The 23324-nt window shown below is 32.2% G+C and overlaps 1 protein-coding gene across 6 annotated transcripts in view; it reads left to right on the plus strand.

Moving 5' to 3' along the window:
• LOC108917168 (ATP-binding cassette sub-family A member 5) overlaps nucleotides 1–23324 on the plus strand; it is a 257109-nt gene that overhangs the window by 188645 nt on the left and 45140 nt on the right. For all 6 annotated transcript variants that reach the window (XM_018723650.1, XM_018723651.1, XM_018723648.1 and 3 more), the window contains 3 exons: nucleotides 1785–1958; nucleotides 8681–8856; nucleotides 18579–18789. In XM_018723650.1, coding sequence (XP_018579166.1) covers nucleotides 1785–1958; nucleotides 8681–8856; nucleotides 18579–18789 — 561 coding nt within the window. The remainder of the gene's footprint in view (nucleotides 1–1784; nucleotides 1959–8680; nucleotides 8857–18578; nucleotides 18790–23324) is intronic.

A 23324-nucleotide genomic window follows, 5' to 3' on the forward strand; every position in this document is an offset into this window, starting at 1 on the left:
AAAAATTTAAAACAGCATTATTTTGTTTATAAAATCTTTTTTACTTGATCAATACATGCTACGTGACAGTTACATCATATCAAAAAGTATCGAATGATATCTTCTTTGAAGGCGGTTGATATAAGTCCGTGGGATTGATATCAGGTGAACCTGGTGGTCATTTTCATTTTATAAAATAATATTTTCTAAAGTTTCGTCAAATGAAAATGTCAACAAACTCTTACGTTTAAAATTGTTCGTTCTTTAAATCCATATATCCTCAACAGGATAGTCCTGTAGCCAGGGGGGTCCCAATTGCCTCCTTCATTTAGATGGAGTTACCCAAGTATTTTTTGTGTTTTTTGAGCTGCAGAACACGAATTTTTTCGGCAGAAATTTGCCCGGATGTCGATAAGTTTTTTATTAGCAAAAAACTTGCATTTTTGGCAAAATAGAAATTTTTTTGTTCTTTGACCCATTTTAAGAAGAAAATGTCTTGCAATTTTTTGCCGCCGTTAAAAATTCGAAAAATGCGATTTTTGCGATTTTCAATCGTTAATAACTTTTGATTGAATAGGTATTTTGTAATTCTGCTAACGGCGTTTGAAAGTTCAAGTTAAATACTACAAACTATGAGTAATTGCAGTGTGAAAATTTGTTTTTCCACTTATTTGAAGCTATAAACAAATAGCGATTGAGCGTTCAGAAGGGTGCGCCGCACAGTGGCGCGAAGCGCCACTGTGCCACCCAAATTACTGTACACCCCTTAGGGTTGGCCCGTTTGAAGTGATTTTTTTTAAAATGTTCGTCATAAAATTCTCTATCGATCCCTCTTTCTCAATTTTCGCTTTGGGACTTCATTTTCGCGCAATTTGATTGAGATTTTGCCGGACATTTTTATGGGGGAATGCTCGTCTTGGAAATCCCTACAAGACTGTCCACTTAGATTTCGGAGAGAAATTTTCCGTTGCCGCCAAAAATGGCCACAATCATCCAAAAATTTTCACATATCAGAAATCGTTCTACTGAAAACTGGGAAAGTATTGGAAAAAATCTCATCTCACAAAAATTATTTGTACACATTCGAGGAATCCGCAAAAATTTTTCCAGAATTTTTGGACACATTTTTGGACATTCACAAAAATGGCCACATACAGATTTTCCGAATTTTCACGTAATTCTGAAGAAGGTCAGAAAGGTTCCATAAATGATTTTGAACACGTTTTTGGGAATTCAATTTTTTGACAAAAGTGGCCATTTTGGATACAATAGTTCATTGTTAATGAGAAATGATTGATTTTTCCTGGAACTTTTCGGATGAAATTATGTCATACAAGCCCCCTTGTCTTAATTTTGCTATGAAATCTATTTTCACAATGTATCTTGTGAACAATGCATATCGCTTTAATGTATATACTAATAAATTGAGAATTGTTTAATGTTATTGCTTTATTTAAATAATAATTATTTCACTAGTGACTTAAGATTTACAAATTTTGCCAGTAGTGATTCAAATTTAATCTTTAAATCATCCTACAAAATACCTACAAAGTTGCAATAGTTGGACAAAAAATTATTACCTGTTATTTGTTAGGCATCCAAGTCTCATTGTTAACATATTTAGCCTATGGTACATTCTTTTGCCCACATGTTCCTTACCATTACGTAAGAAGTCATATGCAGGATATAAGTAGTATACAGGATGTTTCATTTAAAAATAAAACTCATGTTTGTTATCTGCGTTCTGCAAGTTGTCATCATGGAATACGTGATACGAATACTATGTGACACGTCTTTTCTTTTAGGAGGTGCTGCTGCCATTGTACTCCCTTGCCATTTTGATAGTCGTGAAAATCATAATACCGAATCCAAATTTTCCCGAAATGGACACACCCAGAGGAGAAGCCAACCTTTTCGACCATTTCCAAAAGATATCTAGCCATACCGTAGCAGTTGTTCCAAATTCTGAGGAAGTCCAGGTAAAAATTGCATTTCCATTTTGTCAATGACAAATTGAAATGTACACTTACAAATTGTTAGATATTGTTCCCGTGTAAAATATTAATTTTAGGTAAAAGAAGTAAAACATTCCTTTATCGCACTTTTCTTACTAAGAAGTTACGTATTTATAAAACTTAAAATAATTTGAGCAAATAACAGGAAACTGACTATATTTTAAATGTATCTGAAATTTTCGGCACGAAAGATTTTACCAATTTGATGAGATGTGGGTAGGATGCCAAAAGAAACAATGAATAAGTCCAACATGTCTTGTTTTTGATTTAATAAAATGATGTATTTATTTATAATTAAAAGTACTAAATTTACTGTACTTATTAACTAATAAAAACATCGAATATACAAGAAAATTTTAAGAAAAAAAATGTGTACTCTGATATAAAGTGACGTGTGGAATAGATTTTTGCTGTCAGTTTTTACGTATCTCTAAAAATGTGTGCTGAGCGGTAGTTAACACGTTTGTGTTTGTTATGGACGCCATATTGAATTAGAAAATGAAAATTCTCCAAAATTGTCTTTATAACGATGTATAATGTATGGGGTTTTCATAAATAAATAACCAAGATATTGGATATAATTATAATTTTTATAAAACAGTCAAGTAGCCATATGAAACATTTGATTTTTTCTATAAATTAATTTAATATTTCTTATTTTTAATACTTTTAACCCAACAACCTTTAGTTACATAAATAACAAGAGCAGGTTAAGGAACATCATGTAAATAATATTTTTATTAATTCATGGATAACATAATTTCGTATTTATTTTACCATTATTTCAAAAATAAGTTGTCACAAGACTTAGCAGTAATAGGCCCATTCAGTGATATATAATTTTAAACTTTTTCTTTCATTTTCTGATAGTATTTATCCACCTAAATATATCTTTAAAAAATTAGGTCAATAGGAATAATAATAAGTGATATATTTAATTCTGAATTTGTAAGATCCTTAAAAAGATCAACACTGCGGGAGAACAGGTAATGACGTCACGATACCGGCCACTCGGCGATCAAGTCGCGAGCAGTCGGAGAGATGTGTAGATATTTGCTATGCTTTTATCCATATTATATACCTATATTTTTAGGTGTATAAATAGAGAGTGTATAAGAGATATACATTAAGTCTTGTTGAAATGCATTTTTCACACAACATATTTATTATAAACATAGAATGACTTGGAATACCTAAATACATTTTCGGATTTTTCTCAATGACGTAAATGGTTCGCTTTTCTACATTTTCTTTTGCGTTCCATTTTTGTACAAATGTACCCAACGTACTAGACTCGGTACTTGTGGATGTATGCGACGACGTGTATGTGCGAGCTACTCAGAACCACCCTCGTTTTTCTTTGGTTGCCCGTCTAGGGGGTTGTAAAATATTATTATTTAAATAAATTGCTTATAGGTCCCTCTCGCCACGTATTTCGAAATTTTTGTGGACGGGAACGTTTAGATGGGGTAGAAATTTTTTTTTCGGCATAAATTTGAAAATTCTGCTCTAAATGTTTAAATAATAATATTTACAGCCCTCTAGACGGGAAACCAAAGAAAAACGAGGGTGGTTCTGAGTTACTTATAGGTCCCTTTCGCCGACGTATTTCGAAATTTTTGCGAACGGATACGTTTAGATGGGGTAGAAATTTTTTTTTCGGTATAAATTTTAAAATTCTGCTCTAAATGTTCAAATAATAATATCTACAACCCCCTAGACGGGCAACCAAAGAAAAACGAGAGTGGTTCTTAACTGCTTATAGGTCTCTCTCGCCAACGTATTTCGAATTGTTTGTGAACACGAACATTTAGATGGGGTAGAATTTTTCTTCCGACATAAAGTTGAAAATTGTGCTCTAAATGTTCAAATAATAATCTTTTATAACCCCCAAGACGTGCAACCAAAGAAAAACGAAGGTGGTTTTGAGTTGCATATCGGTAATGAAATAAATATTTTATTCGGAGTCGATCCTGAGGTACTTTTGCAGCCTGGAACTATACAATATTTGTACAATCCTCGGTTTCGAAAAATTGATTTTTGGCATACTAACTAATTAAAGGGTAAAATTTTGGAATATGCAAAAAAAATTCGGCTGAATGCGCCTATTGTCTATACGTGTATGACATTTTGTCATTTATCTCGAAAATGGCGCATCCAGCAGCATGCAACAAGAACACATTTAAATAGAGCCTTCAATGATCCATCATAATCGTGTCTAATTTGTTTAAATATCCTGCAAAAAAACTAATTGCGAACGAAAGTGTCTAAGTCCATTTCCGGGAAATACACCTCTGTACATAAAAAGTACTGTGGAAATACAGACTGTCAAAAACTAAAGCTTCATTCCAAATTTCAATGGCATGACATTTGTTTAAACTTTAACATACGTATTAAAAGTGAAATTTCGCGACATATCTTCACAGGAAGATTTTTCATTGAAATATGTAGAGGTACAATCCACCACTAAGTTTATTCGACTAAAAAGTTTCATTTTATTATTATTTTTTCATAAGCATAGTCTTTTTTGACGTTATATAATTCCAAATGTTTTTCAAAGAGTGGGTAGTCAGCCTTAAACTATTTAACTGACCTAAGCGATAATAAGTTTTCTTTCAATTTGTCGCTAACAGCTTTTTGCCAGAAATATCACTCTAATGATGCTGAACTGGGCGTGGAAATTTGCTCTTTCTATATAATCACAATCGCAATGACGTCTACTTTTTAATGCGTGACGAAATACTGAACATAACAATAAGCTTTAATATAAGTTTTCAAAAACATTTAGTAGAATAACGAGTAGTAACGACACTGATTTCTTCTTTTTATACTCATAAAAGAAGCTGCTCAGCTATAAGTGTCCGCGTATTTATGGCTAAAAATGAAATGTATGATCTGTTCTTATTTATTGAACTATTCTTTAAAATAGTATGAAAACATAGTTCAGGTAAATTTATTAACTTAATTGTAAATACTGTGATTGTTATTATTAAATGTGGAAGTTATGTTTAATGAATTAAATGTTGAATGAAAATAGAAAATGTCGACTGTTTTCTTCAGTTGTTAAAAAGCTTCTTTAGAGGTGCTACTCGAGATTTGGAAAAAATTAATTTCCTTAAACGTTATTATTTTTACTTACTTTTCTCCCATAAAGGCAAACTCCAAACACCTCTTCTAATACATCACAAAAGCCGTGCATCTACAGGGTATCCCAACGAAAATTTGACCCCCCCTATAATTGGAAAACCGAATAATATTTCAAAATTCGCCGAGACCCGTCGATTTTTGTTCTTGGGGGGAGCTTTTTTGACAGTCAAGCCAACTCGATATGTTCATCCCCCTAATGCCTAGCAACCCCAACTTAAAAATTTCAAATGCAACTACCCCACTTGTGGCACATCATTTTAAAGCCCTTTTCATTGCGAATACAGTGACGTACCGTTTTTAGAAATCGGTTGAGATTTGACAGAATTATTGGTTACAAACGAAAAGATGACAAACCAACTTACGCGTAGTAATTTCTACACAAATGCCCACCACTAATAAGTTTTTCATCTACTACACATGACCGCATTACCTAATTGTTATTGATGTGTCTATCAGTTTACAAAAAAGTCAGAAATGAAATAAAAAAGCTGAAGCAAATAAAACTAGATACTAAAATAGTTATTAGTAGAAGATACTTAAGTTTATAGGAATTCAGACCTTTTCAAAATAACAAAAAATCAGTACTACAAAAAAAGTCGGTGTTTTTTGCTTGTGACCAAGAAATCGTTAGTTTCAGCCGTTATTGAAAGTATTAACGTGTGTTCGAAATGGTTTATTCTATCGCGGAAAGAGTAGAAATTGTTGCAATTTATTATCGAAATCACGATTGCGCTAAAGCTACAGCACGAATTTTTAATGCCAATCATCCTGAAAAAAATGTAAACCACCAGTACGTTAAACACCTGATTGACAAATTTGTTGCAACAGGTTCGCTTTTAAACAAGAAACGTGAAGTAATTGGGCCAGTTCGAAATGAAGCAGTTGAAGTGGCAGTTTTGGGTCATGTACAGATGGATAATAAGCAATCGATTACAACTGTGTCTCAAGCTTCTGGCGTATCCCGTTCCAGTGTTCATCGAATTTTGAAAAAACACAAGTTTCATCCATTTAAGATGACGCTGGTTCAAGAGTTACATGAAGATGACTTTGATCGCCGTAACCAATTTTGCGAATACTTTAGTGAACAACTTCTACTGAATCCAAATCTTCTCTACAATACATGTTTCTCCGACGAATGCACATTTATGTTGAATGGCGAAGTGAATAGACACAATTGTCGTTATTGGAGTGATACTAATCCGCATTTAATCAGGGAATTTCATACTCAGACACCTCAAAAATTGAATGTTTGGGCAGGCATTTTGGGCGACCATCTTGTTGGACCATTTTTCATCCAAGGTAATCTCGATGGAAACACCTATCTAGAATTATTGGAAAGTACAATTGATCCTAGGATAACAGAGATTTTAGAAAGTGACGACAATTTACTAGAAAATGAAATAACCTTCCAACAAGATGGTGCGCCCCCGCACTATGCTGCTGCTGTGCGACAATTTTTGGATGACCATTTCCCGGGGCATTGGATTGGCAGAAGAGGTCCCGTCGAATGGCCACCAAGATCTCCGGATCTGTCCCCTTTGGACTTTTTTCTGTGGGGTCATTTAAAATCACGAGTGTACGCCACTCAGCCGGAAACATTGCAAGTGCTACGTCAGAGAATTGTAGAAGAATGCCGATTAATAACTGCGGATGTCTTTAATAATGTTCGAACAGAATTTGAAAACAGACTGTATTATTGTTTGGAAGTTAACGGGGGTCATTTTGAGCAATTCATCAAATAAATCTGATTTATTATTTGCTTCAGCTTTTTTATTTCATTTCTGACTTTTTTGTAAACTGATAGACACATCAATAACAATTAGGTAATGCGGTCATGTGTAGTAGATGAAAAACTTATTAGTGGTGGGCATTTGTGTAGAAATTACTACGCGTAAGTTGGTTTGTCATCTTTTCGTTTGTAACCAATAATTCTGTCAAATCTCAACCGATTTCTAAAAACGGTACGTCACTGTATTCGCAATGAAAAGGGCTTTAAAATGATGTGCCACAAGTGGGGTAGTTGCATTTGAAATTTTTAAGTTGGGGTTGCTAGGCATTAGGGGGATGAACATATCGAGTTGGCTTGACTGTCAAAAAAGCTCCCCCCAAGAACAAAAATCGACGGGTCTCGGCGAATTTTGAAATATTATTCGGTTTTCCAATTATAGGGGGGGTCAAATTTTCGTTGGGATACCCTGTATGTTCCTGTTGGATCGTTAATTGACTTTTCTGATTATTGACTTAATTTGTTCACATAAAATACATTTTCCGGAACTAGATCATCCCAACGGATCTTTGTCTAGATAATTCTTGAATCATTATCTTGACCGTTACTACTATTGGTGACAGTAGTCCTAAAGTATCAAACAGTTGAGCTTTGTTTGATAATGTGCATTCTTTTAAGACAGCATATCCAGAGTCATGTTTATCTACATTATGCATAATACAGGGTGTAAGAAGTTTGACTGACATTACTTCAGAATAAGTTAGAGTAATCATAAATGAACAAAAAGTTGTATATTATAGAGACGTATGATTAACAGTTTTCAAAATACAGCGAGTATTGGGGAGTTTCATCACAACGTGACAACAGAGCTTAACCTAATGCTACACAGCTGGTGTATACCACGTGTTCACGCAGCAGACTTGTCCTACGGAAAAAATGTAAACAACTATTATTGTGAAACATTTAGTAAATTTCAAGACAATTGTTTATTTTTCATGTCAATCCACAAGTAGCGTGGGATCACTGAATAACCATTTCTGAATATACTGCAATAATTTGAATAAACATTTTTGGAACCGCCGATTCCATCGACAGTTCGGCTGGTTCTGTTTAGAAGTGATTACTGAAATAATTGTTGCTCTATCAATGGGTCATTTTTATTTATATTTATCCATACTTATTAATACTCATACAAATGTGCGTGCCACCCAAGCGTAAATGATTAAACATTTGTTCACTAATTTTACATAAAACTTAAACGGTAAAAGACACACGTTCCGGTAATGAGAACTAAAGAAAAATGTTGGTTTGCTGCAAAAAAAGGGACATAAAAGCGAACGGCGAGCTATCTACGGCCACAACTATTCACATCTCTGTATATGGAGAATTAGGTATTCCAGAGGTTCTCAATAAGTTTTAACAATTTTGATTATTATTAATTTTATGCACTGTTTTGCAGTTTCAGTGGAATTAATTAGTGAAAATACTAATTGTTGATGTATTCTACTTAAAGGTACAGATTGCGCCTATCTAATAAATGCAAAAAATTAAAGGAAATTAGGAAGAAAATGGTCTAATATAAAATTCACACATTCACAAGTTATTATTTGATATTACTTCTATTATTTTAAATTATAATTAAATGGTTTACTGAGGTAGTTTAATAATAACTTTGTCAGTAACAATAAATGTTTTTTAACTAATTTGGTGCAAATTTTCTTTGCTGGGTAATGAGTTCAGTGGCTAAAGGAAATGTAATAATACTACTACTACAGAAGACGCATTTGTTATAATAATTTTCTATGTTTTCAAGCAATTCCTGAATAACGTTACAATCCTCTGGGATTCGATAAAACAACATAACGATTCCGAAATAATATGGAACTTATTCGCAACAGAAAACGACTTGCTGAAAGCATATTGGCTGAAGTCGGACGAAATGCCTATTGCAGTAATATTTGAGGAACCTCCCATAAATGGACGCTTAAAGTGAGTAAACATTATTTGATTACAATCTATTCTTAAACTAATTCGAATAAATTTAAAAGCTTTTTTCTCAAATCTTTACAAATGAAAACAATACTCTTATGTGATGTCATTGCTGGAATCAACTACTCAATGGGCTATGTGCCCCAAACAGCATTCTTATGCCAGCAGTGTCTACGAGTAGTGAACAAAGACTATTACTAGTTAGTTAAAAAAATAATTCACAATTACCTAGTCATATTGTCAACACTTGACATTTTTTGACATTTTCGTTTCAAATTTTCTTTTTTTCTAAGAGTTTTTTTTATTCAGGATGGTGGTCCCAAGGTAATAGGCCAAAATTCACGAGTAGATTTTCGAAGCAAAAATATTGCGATTTAATCGAACTTACCTTAGTCCAACAGTTGATAGTTAAATAAACGAACGGTCCACCCCTAAAAAGATGCTTAGAAAATCAAGGTCACCGACCACGAGGAGAGGCCTGGATGAAACCTTGTAATCGATGCATTGAGTTATTGCGAACAAAAAACCTAAGTAACATCTTTGTGTCCGAGTGGCAGGTAATTTGTTATTAAAAAAAAAGTTGCAAAATAAAAATATTTCAAAAAACGCTCTGCAAACAATTTTCTACGGTAAATTGGGTAAAAATAAACACTTTTTGTCTCTTGAGATTTTTTCGTAGAACGCTTCTTTTTCGAGCTAGGGACGATTTAAGGTCGAAAAATGGCTAAAAGTTGCCAACTTTAAAAATTCATATCTCAGCTCCTACCAAAGCTTTCGGAACGTTCAAAAGCGCAAAATGATCCTCGAGACTTATACTTTAATGTAGTATTTTTTTTAAACCCGCCCCTTTTTTTTAACCCGTTAAATTTGCAGTTGAATTTCGGCCGCTAGTGCCCACGCGTCACCCCTACGTATCGCTATATATAGATATAGGGCTGTCGTGCATATAATCGAATAAACGCTATTAATTCATTACTTGTTACAATTTTTACTATTTAGTATTTCTAACACTCATACATAATTTCAAATTCATCAAATATTGTATAGGTACCTATCATATAATTATTTATAAGATTAATAATATGAATATCATATTTAAATGGGAAATAATGTATTACGTTACAAATATATTAATTTATATTTATAACTGTATCTTCATTAATGTAGCTTCAATAATAATAACTATATATTACTATATTTATATCAAAAAATTATTAAAACTAGAATATAAAATGTTATAAAAGGATACGCATAGATAGTCAATCAAAATATTAACTAACCGAGTTTTCGCGAACGTGCGCTTATGCAAATTACTTGTTATAACTTGTTTAAACAAGCGCAATGGATTAGACTGCAGCGATCGGGTGTCGCATGAATCATTAGTTTATTGTCTAGCAATAACAGTGAACATTTGACAAATAATGTATAAAAAATAAATAATACATTTTCTACAATATTCATTTGTGCTGTCATAGTGCAACAATCCTTTATTAGTCTGTAAACAATCAAGCAACGTATGTGAATATTCAATGTTGTATAAAACTACAGGTAAGTTTTCGAAAAATATTCTTGTGCTGTTCGTTATTTAATACAATATTCATTATTCCCAATAGCTAGTACGTACATGATAGTATAGTAAATATCGAATCATCATGATACCAATACCATCATCAATACCTTCGGCAGAGCCTGTATTGTTACAACATGTTATGCGTGTTAAATGGCAAATCAATGAATGGTCTCAAGCAAGATCTACAAGCATAACATCCTTCGACCCAACACAATATGGCTGGATATTAAAAGATAATGTATTGTGCTACAATTATTTTGAAGGAGATACGGCCATGGAAATGTTACAAAAATTCATATGTTCCAGCAGTGGAAAGTTACCCTGCAGCGAAGAAGACATTTGTTCTTGCTTATCACAAGGCTTCAAATGTTGCGATCTTTGCAATTGCTCTATAAAATGTCAAAACGCAGAAATACAAACTTATGATACTGATTCGGAGACTGAAAATTGAGTTTTTATTAAATAGTTAAGTTTATATTTAAATGTAAATATATTTTTTTGTATTAATAAATACCTTTGATATATGCATTTTTTGTAATGTTTACTAATTTATTTTTCATTTAAATATCATATTCATATTATTAAATCTTATAAATAATTATATGATATACAATATTTGATGCATTTGAAAATATGTATGTGTTAGAAATACTAAATAGTAAAAATTGTAACAAGTAATGGATGAATAGCGTTTACGCGATTATATGCACGACAGCGCTATATCTACATATATCGCTACGTAGGGGTGGCGCGTGGGCACTAGCGGCCGAAATTCAGCTACAAATTTAACGGATTAAAAAAAAGGGGCGGGTTTAAAAAAATACTACATTAAAGTATAAGTCTCGAGGATCATTTTGCGCTTTTGAACGTTCCGAAAGCTTTGGTAGGAGCTGAGATATGAATTTTTAAAGTTGTCAACTTTTAGCCATTTTTCGACCTTAAATCGTCCCTAGCTCGAAAAGGAAGCGTTCTACGAAAAAATGTCAAGAGACAAAAAGTATTTATTTTTACCCAATTTTCTGTAGAAAATTGTTTGCAGAGCGTTTTTGCAATATTTTTATTTTGCAACTTTTTTGTTAATAACAAATTACCTGCCACTCGGACACAATGTTACTTAGGTTTTATGTTCGCAATAACTCAATGCATCGATGACAAAAGGTTTCATCCTGGCCTCTCCTCGTGGTCGGTGACCTTGATTTTCTAAGCATCTTTTTAGGGGTGGACCGTTCGTGTAAAAGATATACGGGGTGTTAAATGTAAAATATTATTTTAGTTTTTTTTTTTTTTCATTTATTCCTTAACAATTGCAAATATCCTCACAAAATTTTGGGGTTTGGAGTTCTTTAAGTAGGGGAATTGCAGTAGATTGAATGTGTTAAAAACGACATAACTTTTTTATACTTTAAGGTATCTCATCTTTGATATCAAATTCTTATTGTCCAACTTTTTGCACAAAAAAGGTTTACTTTATGAATTTAGCTGTCTAGCACCGTTTCCGATATATTTGGCATTTAAACTTCCAATGCTGTTGAATTAAATTGTGAGGACTATATGCTAAAAATATTTTGAAAAGTTGTAGGAAAATTCATGAAAATTGTTCGTCTTTCTGGCTTATGCCATTTTGCATGCACGTAGGAAACTACATTATAAAGTCATATGAATGTAGGCATAAGTCCACATTGGATTTTCATGTTGTAAATTTGAATACGAGTCAGGTCGACAAAGTAGAAAAATAATAGAAAATTGCCACAATTTTCTCGTTTATGCCGTTTCGCACACGAGTAGAAAATATTACTAAAAGCCATTTTCAAGAGTGGCATGAATGCCATAAGGTACCGTCGTATGTAAAAATTTTTAAAAAGTTTATTTCATCGCCTGCGCAATTTTCGAAATACTTATTAAACTATTTCGGCATGATCAGAAAAAGAAAAATTATATAAAATTGCCACAAATTTCTCGTTTGTGGCTATTCGTAAATGAGTAGAGTATTTTATCATAATAGACCATACGTATTTATGAACAATATATTTAAATTTTAAAAATTAAAAATATTATATAACTTGAATTTACCACAACAGTGCAAGGATGATCAACTTGAATTGAGCAGACTAAGGCAGAAGAAGAAGAAGAAAAAGAAGAAGGAATTAAGCTAGAATACATACAAGAAACTGATTTATAACTGATTTAATATCATGTTATTGAATTTTGTTTTTTTGTTTTTGGTACTTTGTACCTTAATTACTTAATTTGTACTTTTATACATTTTATACAATTGTCAGAATACTTCCTCAAAGACTTTGAATTACTAATTTTTAATTATAATTAACAAACAATAACACTTAAAATAATACAAATTTTTATTAACTTAAAATTAAAGCATATCAAAAATATAAATTTTTTCGCTTTTATGATTTTTCACATTTTCAAATTTCAAATAGTTTTATCTCCAGCTCTTGATAAACGAAAATATATTTTAACGGATCAAAATAAAGACCTTATTACCAGCTTTATTATAAGTTATTAAGAATTATCGTAATAAAAAATAACATGTCGAAAAATCAAACTAAATACAATACAATACAAAGCTTTCTCTTTTTCATGTAATTTTAAATTTTTTATTCCCTTTTATAGTTAGAAATATTCATTTTTTATATAAATATCTTCTCCGACACTTGCATTATTTATAATACATTTTTTAAATTAATTTAAGTATTGGAAATTGTGGCAATTTTCTATTATTTTTCTACTTTGTCGACCTGACTCGAATTAAAATTCAAATTAATTTACAACAAATGAATGTGTATCAAGCAGTTTACAAACCAATTTTAACATACGGGTGTGAGACATGGATATTAACGAGACAACATAAGAGTAAAATTCAAGCAACAGAAATGAAGTATCTGAGGAGAGTGAGAGGAGTAACGAAAATGGATAGAATGAGAAGTGAGCAAATAAGAAAAGATTTAGGAGTACAATCGGTATTAGAATTCATAGAACAGCGACAGCTGAGCTGGTGGGGGCACTTACAACGAATGAATAATAGCAGACAAGTTAAAAGGATATGGGAAGCTAAAATACAAGCTAAAAGAAGGAGAGGAAGACCAAGGGAAACGTGGGACAGCGCAGCAGAAAAAGCATTAGAAAATAGAGGCAAGTCATGGCAAGAAGCAAAGCTAATAGCAAGAGACAAAAAGCAATGGAGAAAATTTGTATATAAATAGTAGGAAATTAATTATATGAAATTATTTGTAATCCCGACACCTAAGGGTAAAAGGGAATTTGATTATATATATATTAATTTACAACATGAAAATCCAATGTGGACTTATGCCTACATTTATATGACTTTATAATTTAGTTTCCTACGTTCATGCAAAATGGCATGAGCGAGAAAGACGTAAAAATTTTCATGAATTTTCCTACAACTTTGGGACTTTTGTCTTCATATTGGTGATGCCTACTTGACACAGTACATTATTTATAGTAAGTACCATAAATTTTCAACGGCATAAATGAGAAAGTTATAGAATGAAAATAAAAATTTTCCGCAGCTTTTCCAAAGCTCTATTTTCTTTAGTCCTTAGTAGGACTTATACCAATGTTTTTTTATGAGCTTTTCGTATATAATAATGTCATATTTCTAATTCGCATTAATGAGAAATTGGTAGACAAATAAAGATGTTTTTCACATTTTCTTACAGTTTTCCATTTTTAGGTCCCTTGCGACACTTATGCCAAAAAAAATTTGTGATAAAATCGATACTTCTCTTCAACTTACGAACATAGCATGTGAGAAATACGTCGCTGTACACATTATTTTTTTGAAAAGGAAAATTGAATTTTCACAAAGGTGTCCCGCAGCCCATCTTTTAAATTTAGTTTATTGTACTTGTCTCTCGGTTACCTTTCAGTACTCTCAGAGGCATAAACGAGAAAGACGTCGTCGAACTTCAGTCTAATATCTCCTGGTCTATTAGTTTTGAGATGTCCCCACAAAAAAATCTAGGGGTGTAAGATCTGGAGACCGAGCTGACCACTCGATGGTACCTCGTCGTCCTATCCACCTACCGGGGAAAATTCTGTCCAGACATTGGCGAACAATAACAGCGTAGTGTGCCGGGGCCCCATCATATTGAAGCCATAGCCTCTCGTCGGTCAAGTTATTGAATTTCTTCCACAGCTAGTAACAAATTCAACTTCGTGTCGTGTCGTTCTCAACAGCCTGCCTCTGTCTCGGTACATTCCTTGCATGGCCCATCTCTACATATCGTGCCTCTAATTTACTAATGGTACCTTGATTTATTGGTGGCAAGTCGGGATGTGTTTCTTGGAACAGACGAACAACCTCGTATTGACTTCGCGCCCTATCGCCATATCCAATCATCATCAAAATTTCGATTTTTAGCGATTCACTTAAATAATGCATTTTTAGACTATTGACTATGTACTTTAGATAGGAATTACAACGTAACAGAAATTTGATTATTTTATAAGTTCAATTGACCCTAAAAAATTATAAAACCGCGGAGTGCTACCTTTTAAAGGAGTGAGTTTTTGAGAACGAAGTAAAAAGGTGGTATTTTCAGTTTTTTTTTAGTTTTACTCGAAAACAATGCATTTTTTCACTATAATTGTCAACAAAAAAGTTGTAGCAAATTAAATTTCCCATTGAAATGAGAAGTCAAAAAATTTATTTTTAACAAAATTTTGCCCAAAAAATGCGTTTTTTTTTTTGGTTTTTGGCCCACAACTTTTTTCTGAGAGGAATTAGGTATGGGCATTGCTTCACAGAAAAAAAAGTTAATGTTTTTTCCTTTAAAATAAGTGTTTATAAAAGTACCTACGACTAATATAAACCAAAATACATTCGATCAAAGTTGGCTTCTTTTTGGATTTTTGGCCAATTTTTGCCCTTTTTGAAGATTTTCGTTTTATAACTTTTTTCTGAGTTAATTTAGGTATGTAATGCCATATTCAAATGAAATCTGGTTTCAAGACCTTTAAAATGGTGCCTGGTAGAAGTTTGTACAATTAAAATCAACCGAGATATGTCAATTTAACCAACGATACTTCTTATTTTTATAAAATTTTTATTACTTTCGGTATTATTTATTCAAAATTTAATTTTTTCAAAAGATGAAAATGTGCAAGCATGGTTTGCTCGTATAACTAACACAAACACATCTATTTCTCTACTTCCAAAAAACCATGTGTATATTACATCATAAACGTACCTATGTTATGATCTGGCTATGCCGATCAACTGTAACTAGGTTTTAATAATAGGTAAGGTAGACCCATTACCAACGCATGCCAATCAAGATTATTTAACATCCGCGAAACCGCGTCATTCGAAATTATTATTACGAGTATTCTGGTACGAGTATTTGCATACCTAAATAAAATCATTTCACGAGCTTGCAAGCTAGGATACAATTGAGAGAGATGAATAATACAACAATTAAGCGTATACTTTATGTTATGCAGGAAGACGAATTGATATCTACATTTTTAGGAGTTTTTGGCTCTCTATAAAACTGTAATGTTAAGAATTTTTTAATTAAAAGTACAAAAATAATTAAAAGAATTCGAAATTTTACAAGATAAATATGATTAATTGTTGTTTAAATAAATAAATAATAATATTCAATCACCTAGAAACTTATTTTAACTTTCACATTCACAAAAATAAATTTATTAGACAAAATAATACCGAAAGTAATAAAAATTTTATAAAAATAAAACAAAGTATTGTTGGTTAAATAGACATATCTCAGTTGATTTTAATTGTATAAACTTCTACCAGGCACCATTTTAAAGGTCTTGAAACCAGCTTTCATTTTAATATGGCATTACATACAGGGTGTTACGAAATTCGCGGACACGGACTCTGGGATCATGTTAAGCTAGATAAGGTCATAGAAAAATGTCTCAATAATTTTTCAATCAGACCGATATTTTTCGAGATAGGGCAGTTTTAAATATCGAAAAATAATAAAAATTTTCAATTTTTAATCATTTGATAAACAATTATGACGAATTGTTCAAAATTTCCACCACCTGCTGCTAAACATGCTTCAGCACATTGTGCTACAGCTTGAACTGAGTTGCGTACCTACCATCTCTGGCGTTATTTGTTGTATTGTTTGAAACAGACAGCTCTATAACAGTTAATGACAATTCAGAAAGCATTTATCGATACTTTGATATCGTTAGAGTACAGTAAAAGTACCTGTCACAATTATTCAAATCATGAATGCTAATGAAGATATGCTAATGACTCTCGGAGCTTCAAATAATCATACAGGTGCGGTTGGTTTGGCAGAGGCGATCCATTTGCTTGGCCACCTCGTTCTCCAGACCTAACGCCATGAGATTTATATTTTGGGGCTTCTTAAAAACATTGATGTACAGAACACCAATAGCAAATTTGAATGAATTGCAGAACCGCCTATTTCAATCAATACAGCAAATAACACAAGAGGTGATACGCAACTCCATTAGAACAGTAGCACAATGTGCTTAAGTATGTTTAAAAGCGACGGTGGAAATTGTGAACAATTGTTGTAACTCGTTTGTCGTAATTGTTTATCTAATGACTGGAAATTGAAATTTATAAATATATATTTTTATTATTTTTGGATATTTGATACTGCTATATCTCGAAAAATACTGGTCTGTTTGGAAAATCATAAAGACACGTTTTTATCACCTTATTTATCTAGCTTAATATGATCCCAGAGTCCTTGTCCGCGAATTTTGTAACACCCTGTATATTTAAATGAACTCAGAAAAAAGTTATATGACGAAAATCGTCAAAAAAGGGCAAAAATTGGCAAAAATCCAAAAAGTAGCCAACTTTGATCCAATGTATCTCGATTTCTATTAGTCGTAGGTACTTTTATAAACGCTTATTTTAACGGAAAAAACATTAACTTTTTTTCTGTGAAGCAACCTACCTCCTCTCAGAAAAAAGTTTTTTCGTTTTTTTTCCTCGTTTTTTCAGAAGGTCTCATTTTGATGGGAAATTCAATTTGCTACAACTTTTCTGGTGACTATAGTGAAAAAATGCATAGTTTTCGAGTAAAACTCAAAAAACTGAAAATACCACATTTTTACTTCGTTCTCAAAAACGCACCCCTTTAAAATTGAACATATCAAACAATAAAATGTCTGTTACGTTGTAGTTCCTTTGTACCCTCTTTTTTTTGACATAGCCTATTTTACAAGTTTGCAATAACAATTATTTCTCTGAATACGGCATACAAACTAACTTCCAGTGTGTAGCTGTGTACAGAAACTAGCAAAAAGTAGCAATATCAGTTGTGGAAAAAAACTTCAATGAATTTTTTTTGTGGGTTGAAAAGTAATAAACTTAACAATTACATTTTAATGTTATGCAACCCTCAATCTCTTTAAAAATAATAGATGTGATCATCTTTTATCTGTCTGTCACCTTTCCAATGAGGGGTCACACGGCATATTGTTGCATTTGAAAAAAAAGGGAGTGGTTTCTGCCCTCCTTGAAGGGCTACATTTCGCAGATTGCTTGAAAATAGGTAGAAGGGGAATGTTTAGAAAAATTATTCAGCTCCCCGGTAGCGAATTTATTCCAGTTATAGTCTCCACCCTGTATATTGTAGAATACTCTTTCAAAATTGCAGTAATATGAGATTTAATGGGTCTACCTTGAAAGTAAAATCAAAAACGTCTTTTTGATGCTATAACCAATAACCCGGTGCACCTTTGTTCAAATTTGTGTTTTCCATTTACTCTTCACTACAGTTATTGTTTATTTCCTATACATATATAGCCTATATCATAATTTACATCACAGGTAACTTCCTTCAATATATATGGATGAACTGATTTTCATGTAAAGCGTGTTAGTATCAATAAATAATAAATAATTGATGATGCGGATTGATTCCTTTTGCTCTTGTGACATTGCTTATGACAAACTGAATTTTCATTAGATGCGAATTCTAGGCATGTACGTTCACTTACATATAAATACGATACATACAGGTACAATGACGCACAAAGCATTGAGACAAAATTATCAAATCTTCATTTATCAAAATAAATTGTGACCATGCCAAACATTATTCTGCCGTAATATTTGTATACCTAAGTTGATTAAAATTTTTAGATATGAAATTCGGACGAACCCTTCTTTGAATGGCACACCACCAAGGAATCTCTACAGCTCCCCAGCAGCGTGTAGGGATACCACAAGCGGATGGTATGGTTACAGGGTAATACCAGGAGCTATCGAAACGGGAGACAGCTGTCCAGTAAACCAATATTATTACTCCGGGTTCACAGCCCTACAAGCTCTTTTGGATTACACAAAAATCAGAGTAAGACACTTTGAACCCTTTAAGCTAGGATCACACGGAGCAATATACAGGGTGACTCAGAACTTAAAAAAAAAGTTTGAATGTACGGGCGACTCTTACAAATACAGTTTTGTAAAATAAAAATTGAAAAGGGCAGTTCGAAAATGATTTAAAAATACACTTCTGCACGGCACTGGAAACTGGTCCACTGTAAAACCTGACCTTGGAAAGAAGTAAATAAAATTTTATAACACATATTTAATATAAGCAAATCCAACTGCTTTTGCCGCTATTGTTATTATTAATTAATAAAATTAATTTGTAGTTTGAATTAATAAAGCAATTTGACATACTTGATGTTACAACTGTTCAAAATTTGGTCCACCGATGTGTAAACACATTTGGGTCCGTTTACCCATTTTCTACAAACGAACACAAATGTTATCTTGCTTCACCATAACACAAATATTGTCTTGCTTCACTATTAATTAAAACGATCTCCATCAACTCCGAGTTGCTATACACGTAAGCCATTTTTGACACAAAAAACTAATGTAAACGCCATTCGGAATCACCTGGGGTCATGTGGAGAGAGAGGGCGCATTGCGTACAGCGCACAACGCGAATGACGCTAGAGACTACAATAGCCCAGCAATGTAAGGGTTGAAATACTACAATTTCAATAAATTTTTTCTCGAAAACTATAAGGATTTCGCAACATTTTATTTAAGAATATTGACTCTATTTTTCATGACGCATCTATTCCCAATTTTTTTTGGGGTAAGTTGTGAATCACCTTGTATACAGAGTATAAGAAGTTTGGCTGCCATTACTTCAGCATGAGATAGAGTCATCATAAATGAACAAAAAAGTTGTATATTACAGGGACGTAAGATTTACAGTTTTCAAAATACAGCGGGTATTAATATTGGGGAGTTTCATCACAACGTGACAACAGCGCTTAACCTAATGCATATTTATGCGTACCACGTGTGCATGCGGCAGCCTTGCCCTACGGAAAAAATGTAAACAACTATTATTGTGAAACATTTAGTTTTCAAGACTATTGTTTTCCAGTTGTTAAATAAATAAAATAAAATCGATTTTGTAGTACGAAGTGTTGTGCTTAAATTTTACCTCGAATTTTAGTAATTATGTATCTCTTAAAACAGGAATTTAACTTTTAATCAAATTATGGATTTGAAAAATATGTAATTAAAATACCCAAAAATTCACTACATCCAAATAATCATACGTATTAAAAATAATTTAGGTACTTACCAAGAAACAAGATTCAGTAATTTTTAAACGCACAAGTACAAAACAAACTACAACATATGCTCAAAATGTCCACCACCATTTTCTATGCACGCACGACACCTTCGACTCCAATTATCGCGCACTCGATGGAAAACGCCTCAAGAAAAGGTGGTACGCAAAAAACACTCAGACACGGTCCAATTCCAGATACCAACTGAATTGCGTATTGCTGGACCGCTTAGTACCTCGTGTTATTCGCCGCGCCGTTGTCACATTGCTCGATATGAATTTTATCGAATTTTAAATTTATTACAACCCTAATTATTTTTTAGAATTAAGCATAATGAAGATTAAAAAAAGTGATAAACATTGTATTTTAAGGTATTCTATGCACGCAGTTATGTCAATATTCCTTATCGTCAAGTATACAATGGTAAAAATAGGGTATTACCTCCGAATTCTTGACACACGCACCGATTTTTATGAAAATTGACGAGTAAGCTCATTTCACCCTCCTTTACAAAAGTTACATTTCCATAATGTGTGCTTATTGTTTTTAGGGGGTTAAAACTACCCTTTCTTGCAAAAAACGTAAAAACCATAGATTTAAGTGTTATGTCAATAGAATAAGTCATTCTTTTATGTTTTGAATAATAATTTTTGATTTGTAGCAACATTTCAACCTTTAAAATCCGCCCTTTATGAGGAAAAAAAACAAAATTAGTTTTTACGGCTCTGAAAAGGTTTTGGCGGAGCAATAATGGAGAATATTTTTTACTGTTTATGAAATAATACATTATTCATTGCAACCTTTCAACCCTTAAAAACAACCCTTAATGAGGAATTGAAGAATTTTTCCCTGCTTCAAAACACTCAACGATACATTACTAAATTCAAGGAGATTACTTAAAAGTCGAAACTTAAATTATGTAATTAGTGAAAGGGAAAATAAAAATTATTTGTGTATTCTACAATTATACTTTATTATCAAAAATTTACATATCATCTATAGAACTATCATCACTGTCGACTTCCTCTGTTTGGTCCGTGATTGGAGGACAATTTTGGCAATTGTTCCCAAAACATGTCCGCATGTCAAAAATATCATTTTTAAAAGTTCTTTGGGTGCAGGCTGGTTGAACATTTTGATTCGCTGGAAAGAACTTTCATTTTTAATCCATCCCCAATCGGTTGGATTAATGTTACCTTTACCAATTCGTTTTTTCACGATAACTTTTTTAATTTTTAATATTTTGCATCGCTCCAAAAAACAATTTGCAAGGAATTGCAAGAGCTACAGATCAACCTTTATAGTTTAAGGGTCTTGAACTCTTCGTTTTCGAGATTTTTAGGTTTTAAGGGTACAAAGAAGGTGGTCCTTACACGCAAATGCAAACTAAAAAACGTTAATTTTTGCTCTACAGAAAAATTTAAAGAGAGCAAAAATATTATTAAAAAAAGACCTTTAATTTTGAACTGTTACATTTTCACGTATCTTGATTAGTTTTTGAGTTATTTTGACAAAAAGGAAATTTTTTTTAAAAATAAAAAAAATTTTTGTCATTATTTCAAACTTTTTTTAAATTTAGGCATTCTAAATCGATCAAACTTGCAGAGCCTATTATTAGTACCTAAACAAAGTCAACATGAATTACGCTTAGTTTCTATTTTTATGGTTCAGCCATAGATTTTATTGTTGATTTTTTCTCCGAAAAAATTAGATGACCATTTTATTTTCATCATAACTCCGCAAGTTTTTCAGCTACAAAATTTTTTCAAGACGCATTTTAAAAGTATTTCCAAGCACATTAAAAAAGGTTATAATCATTTTCTTCGAAAAATTAGTTTTTTCGCCATTATTTTACGGTAAAAGGTTCGATTTTACTTTCCGAAAAATAAACAATCACTTTTAGAGAGTGATAACTCGGTTAATATCTATAGTCAAGCATTATAGAGAAATGCTTACAAAAATTATTACCTGGACAAAAAAAATATGACCGTATAGAAAATTAAATTTTAAATCGAGTTTCTTGTTCTTCAAACTCGATCCAAAATGGCGAACATGGTTAAAAAAAATCGCAAAGTTGCAAAAAACGGTTTTTCTATAATAACTAAAAAAATATAGCACCGATCGAAAAATTTTAAATGAGAAAGTTGTAGGTTTTAAAAAGATCTATCGACTGATTTTTTGTAAGTATCGATTGCTTTGTTACTTTTCGAGATATATCGAAAAAACCGTTAAAAATCTTTTTTCTCTTCTTCTATAACTCGTTTACGTTTACGTTCCCATACTTGCTATTTACTGCAGGCATAGCCCGCAGCAAGACAAAAAAGTACATTTTTGAAAAATTTAAAAATATTTATTATTTTTCGAGATATATGGATTTTTTGAAAAAAAGGCGCTCTCGAAAATTGGCTAGATCTTCTCAGCGGATAACCTACAGTGATGATTTTTGGTTTATTTTCTTCGTAAAGAGTTATATTATCATAACATAACATAAAATTTACAAAAAATACAATAAAATAAAATTAACACACATGAATTAAATTAAATTCTGGATTTTCCAACTAAATCTCCATTTAATTGAATGAATATTTTTGCAAATGTTGCCTCTCCTAGATTTTTTTTATGGGGGTTCATTAAAGAAAAAGTTTACTCCACTCGTCCAATAAATGCAGAAGAACTGCGCGAAAGAAGAAGATAGGCATGTGCTGAAATTACAACACATCAATTGTCTAATGTTATGGCACACATTCAAAAACAATACAATAAATGCATTCAATTAAAGGAAAATTTAGTTGAAAATTCCAGAATTTAATTTAATTCATGTGTGTTAATTTTATTTTATTGTATTTTTTGTAAATTTTATATTAATTTCTCGTTTGTTTTTCTGTTTGTTTAATTGTATTTTGATATAAGGATGTCTATTAAACGTGTTATTAAATATTTGTTGTGATTGATTTATTATCGCATGGGTTACTAGATAAAAAGTTTCTTTATGCATAATAAACAATTTGACAGTAATTTAACCGCAGAATCGTTAATGTTGAATATTTTTTCATGAAATTTGGTACAGATCCATTTCAGGGGACGCCGAATCCAGTGGAATATGGATTCTGGATTTTTCAGCCTCTGAATGTGATCTAGTAGGTCTTAGTTTAAAAAAGAACTGGACGGCGCTTGGCCCCAAAATACACTTTTCCCCCCTCTACATTTCAAAAAAAATTTCGTCAAAATCGCTCCATAAATAAAACTGTTATGAGGGTGGCCCGCTTTCAAATGGGTCACTCTGTAT

Source organism: Anoplophora glabripennis, unplaced genomic scaffold (genome assembly GCF_000390285.2).
Source record: "Anoplophora glabripennis isolate ALB-LARVAE unplaced genomic scaffold, Agla_2.0 scaffold79, whole genome shotgun sequence".
Classification (NCBI taxonomy): Eukaryota; Metazoa; Arthropoda; class Insecta; order Coleoptera; family Cerambycidae; genus Anoplophora; species Anoplophora glabripennis.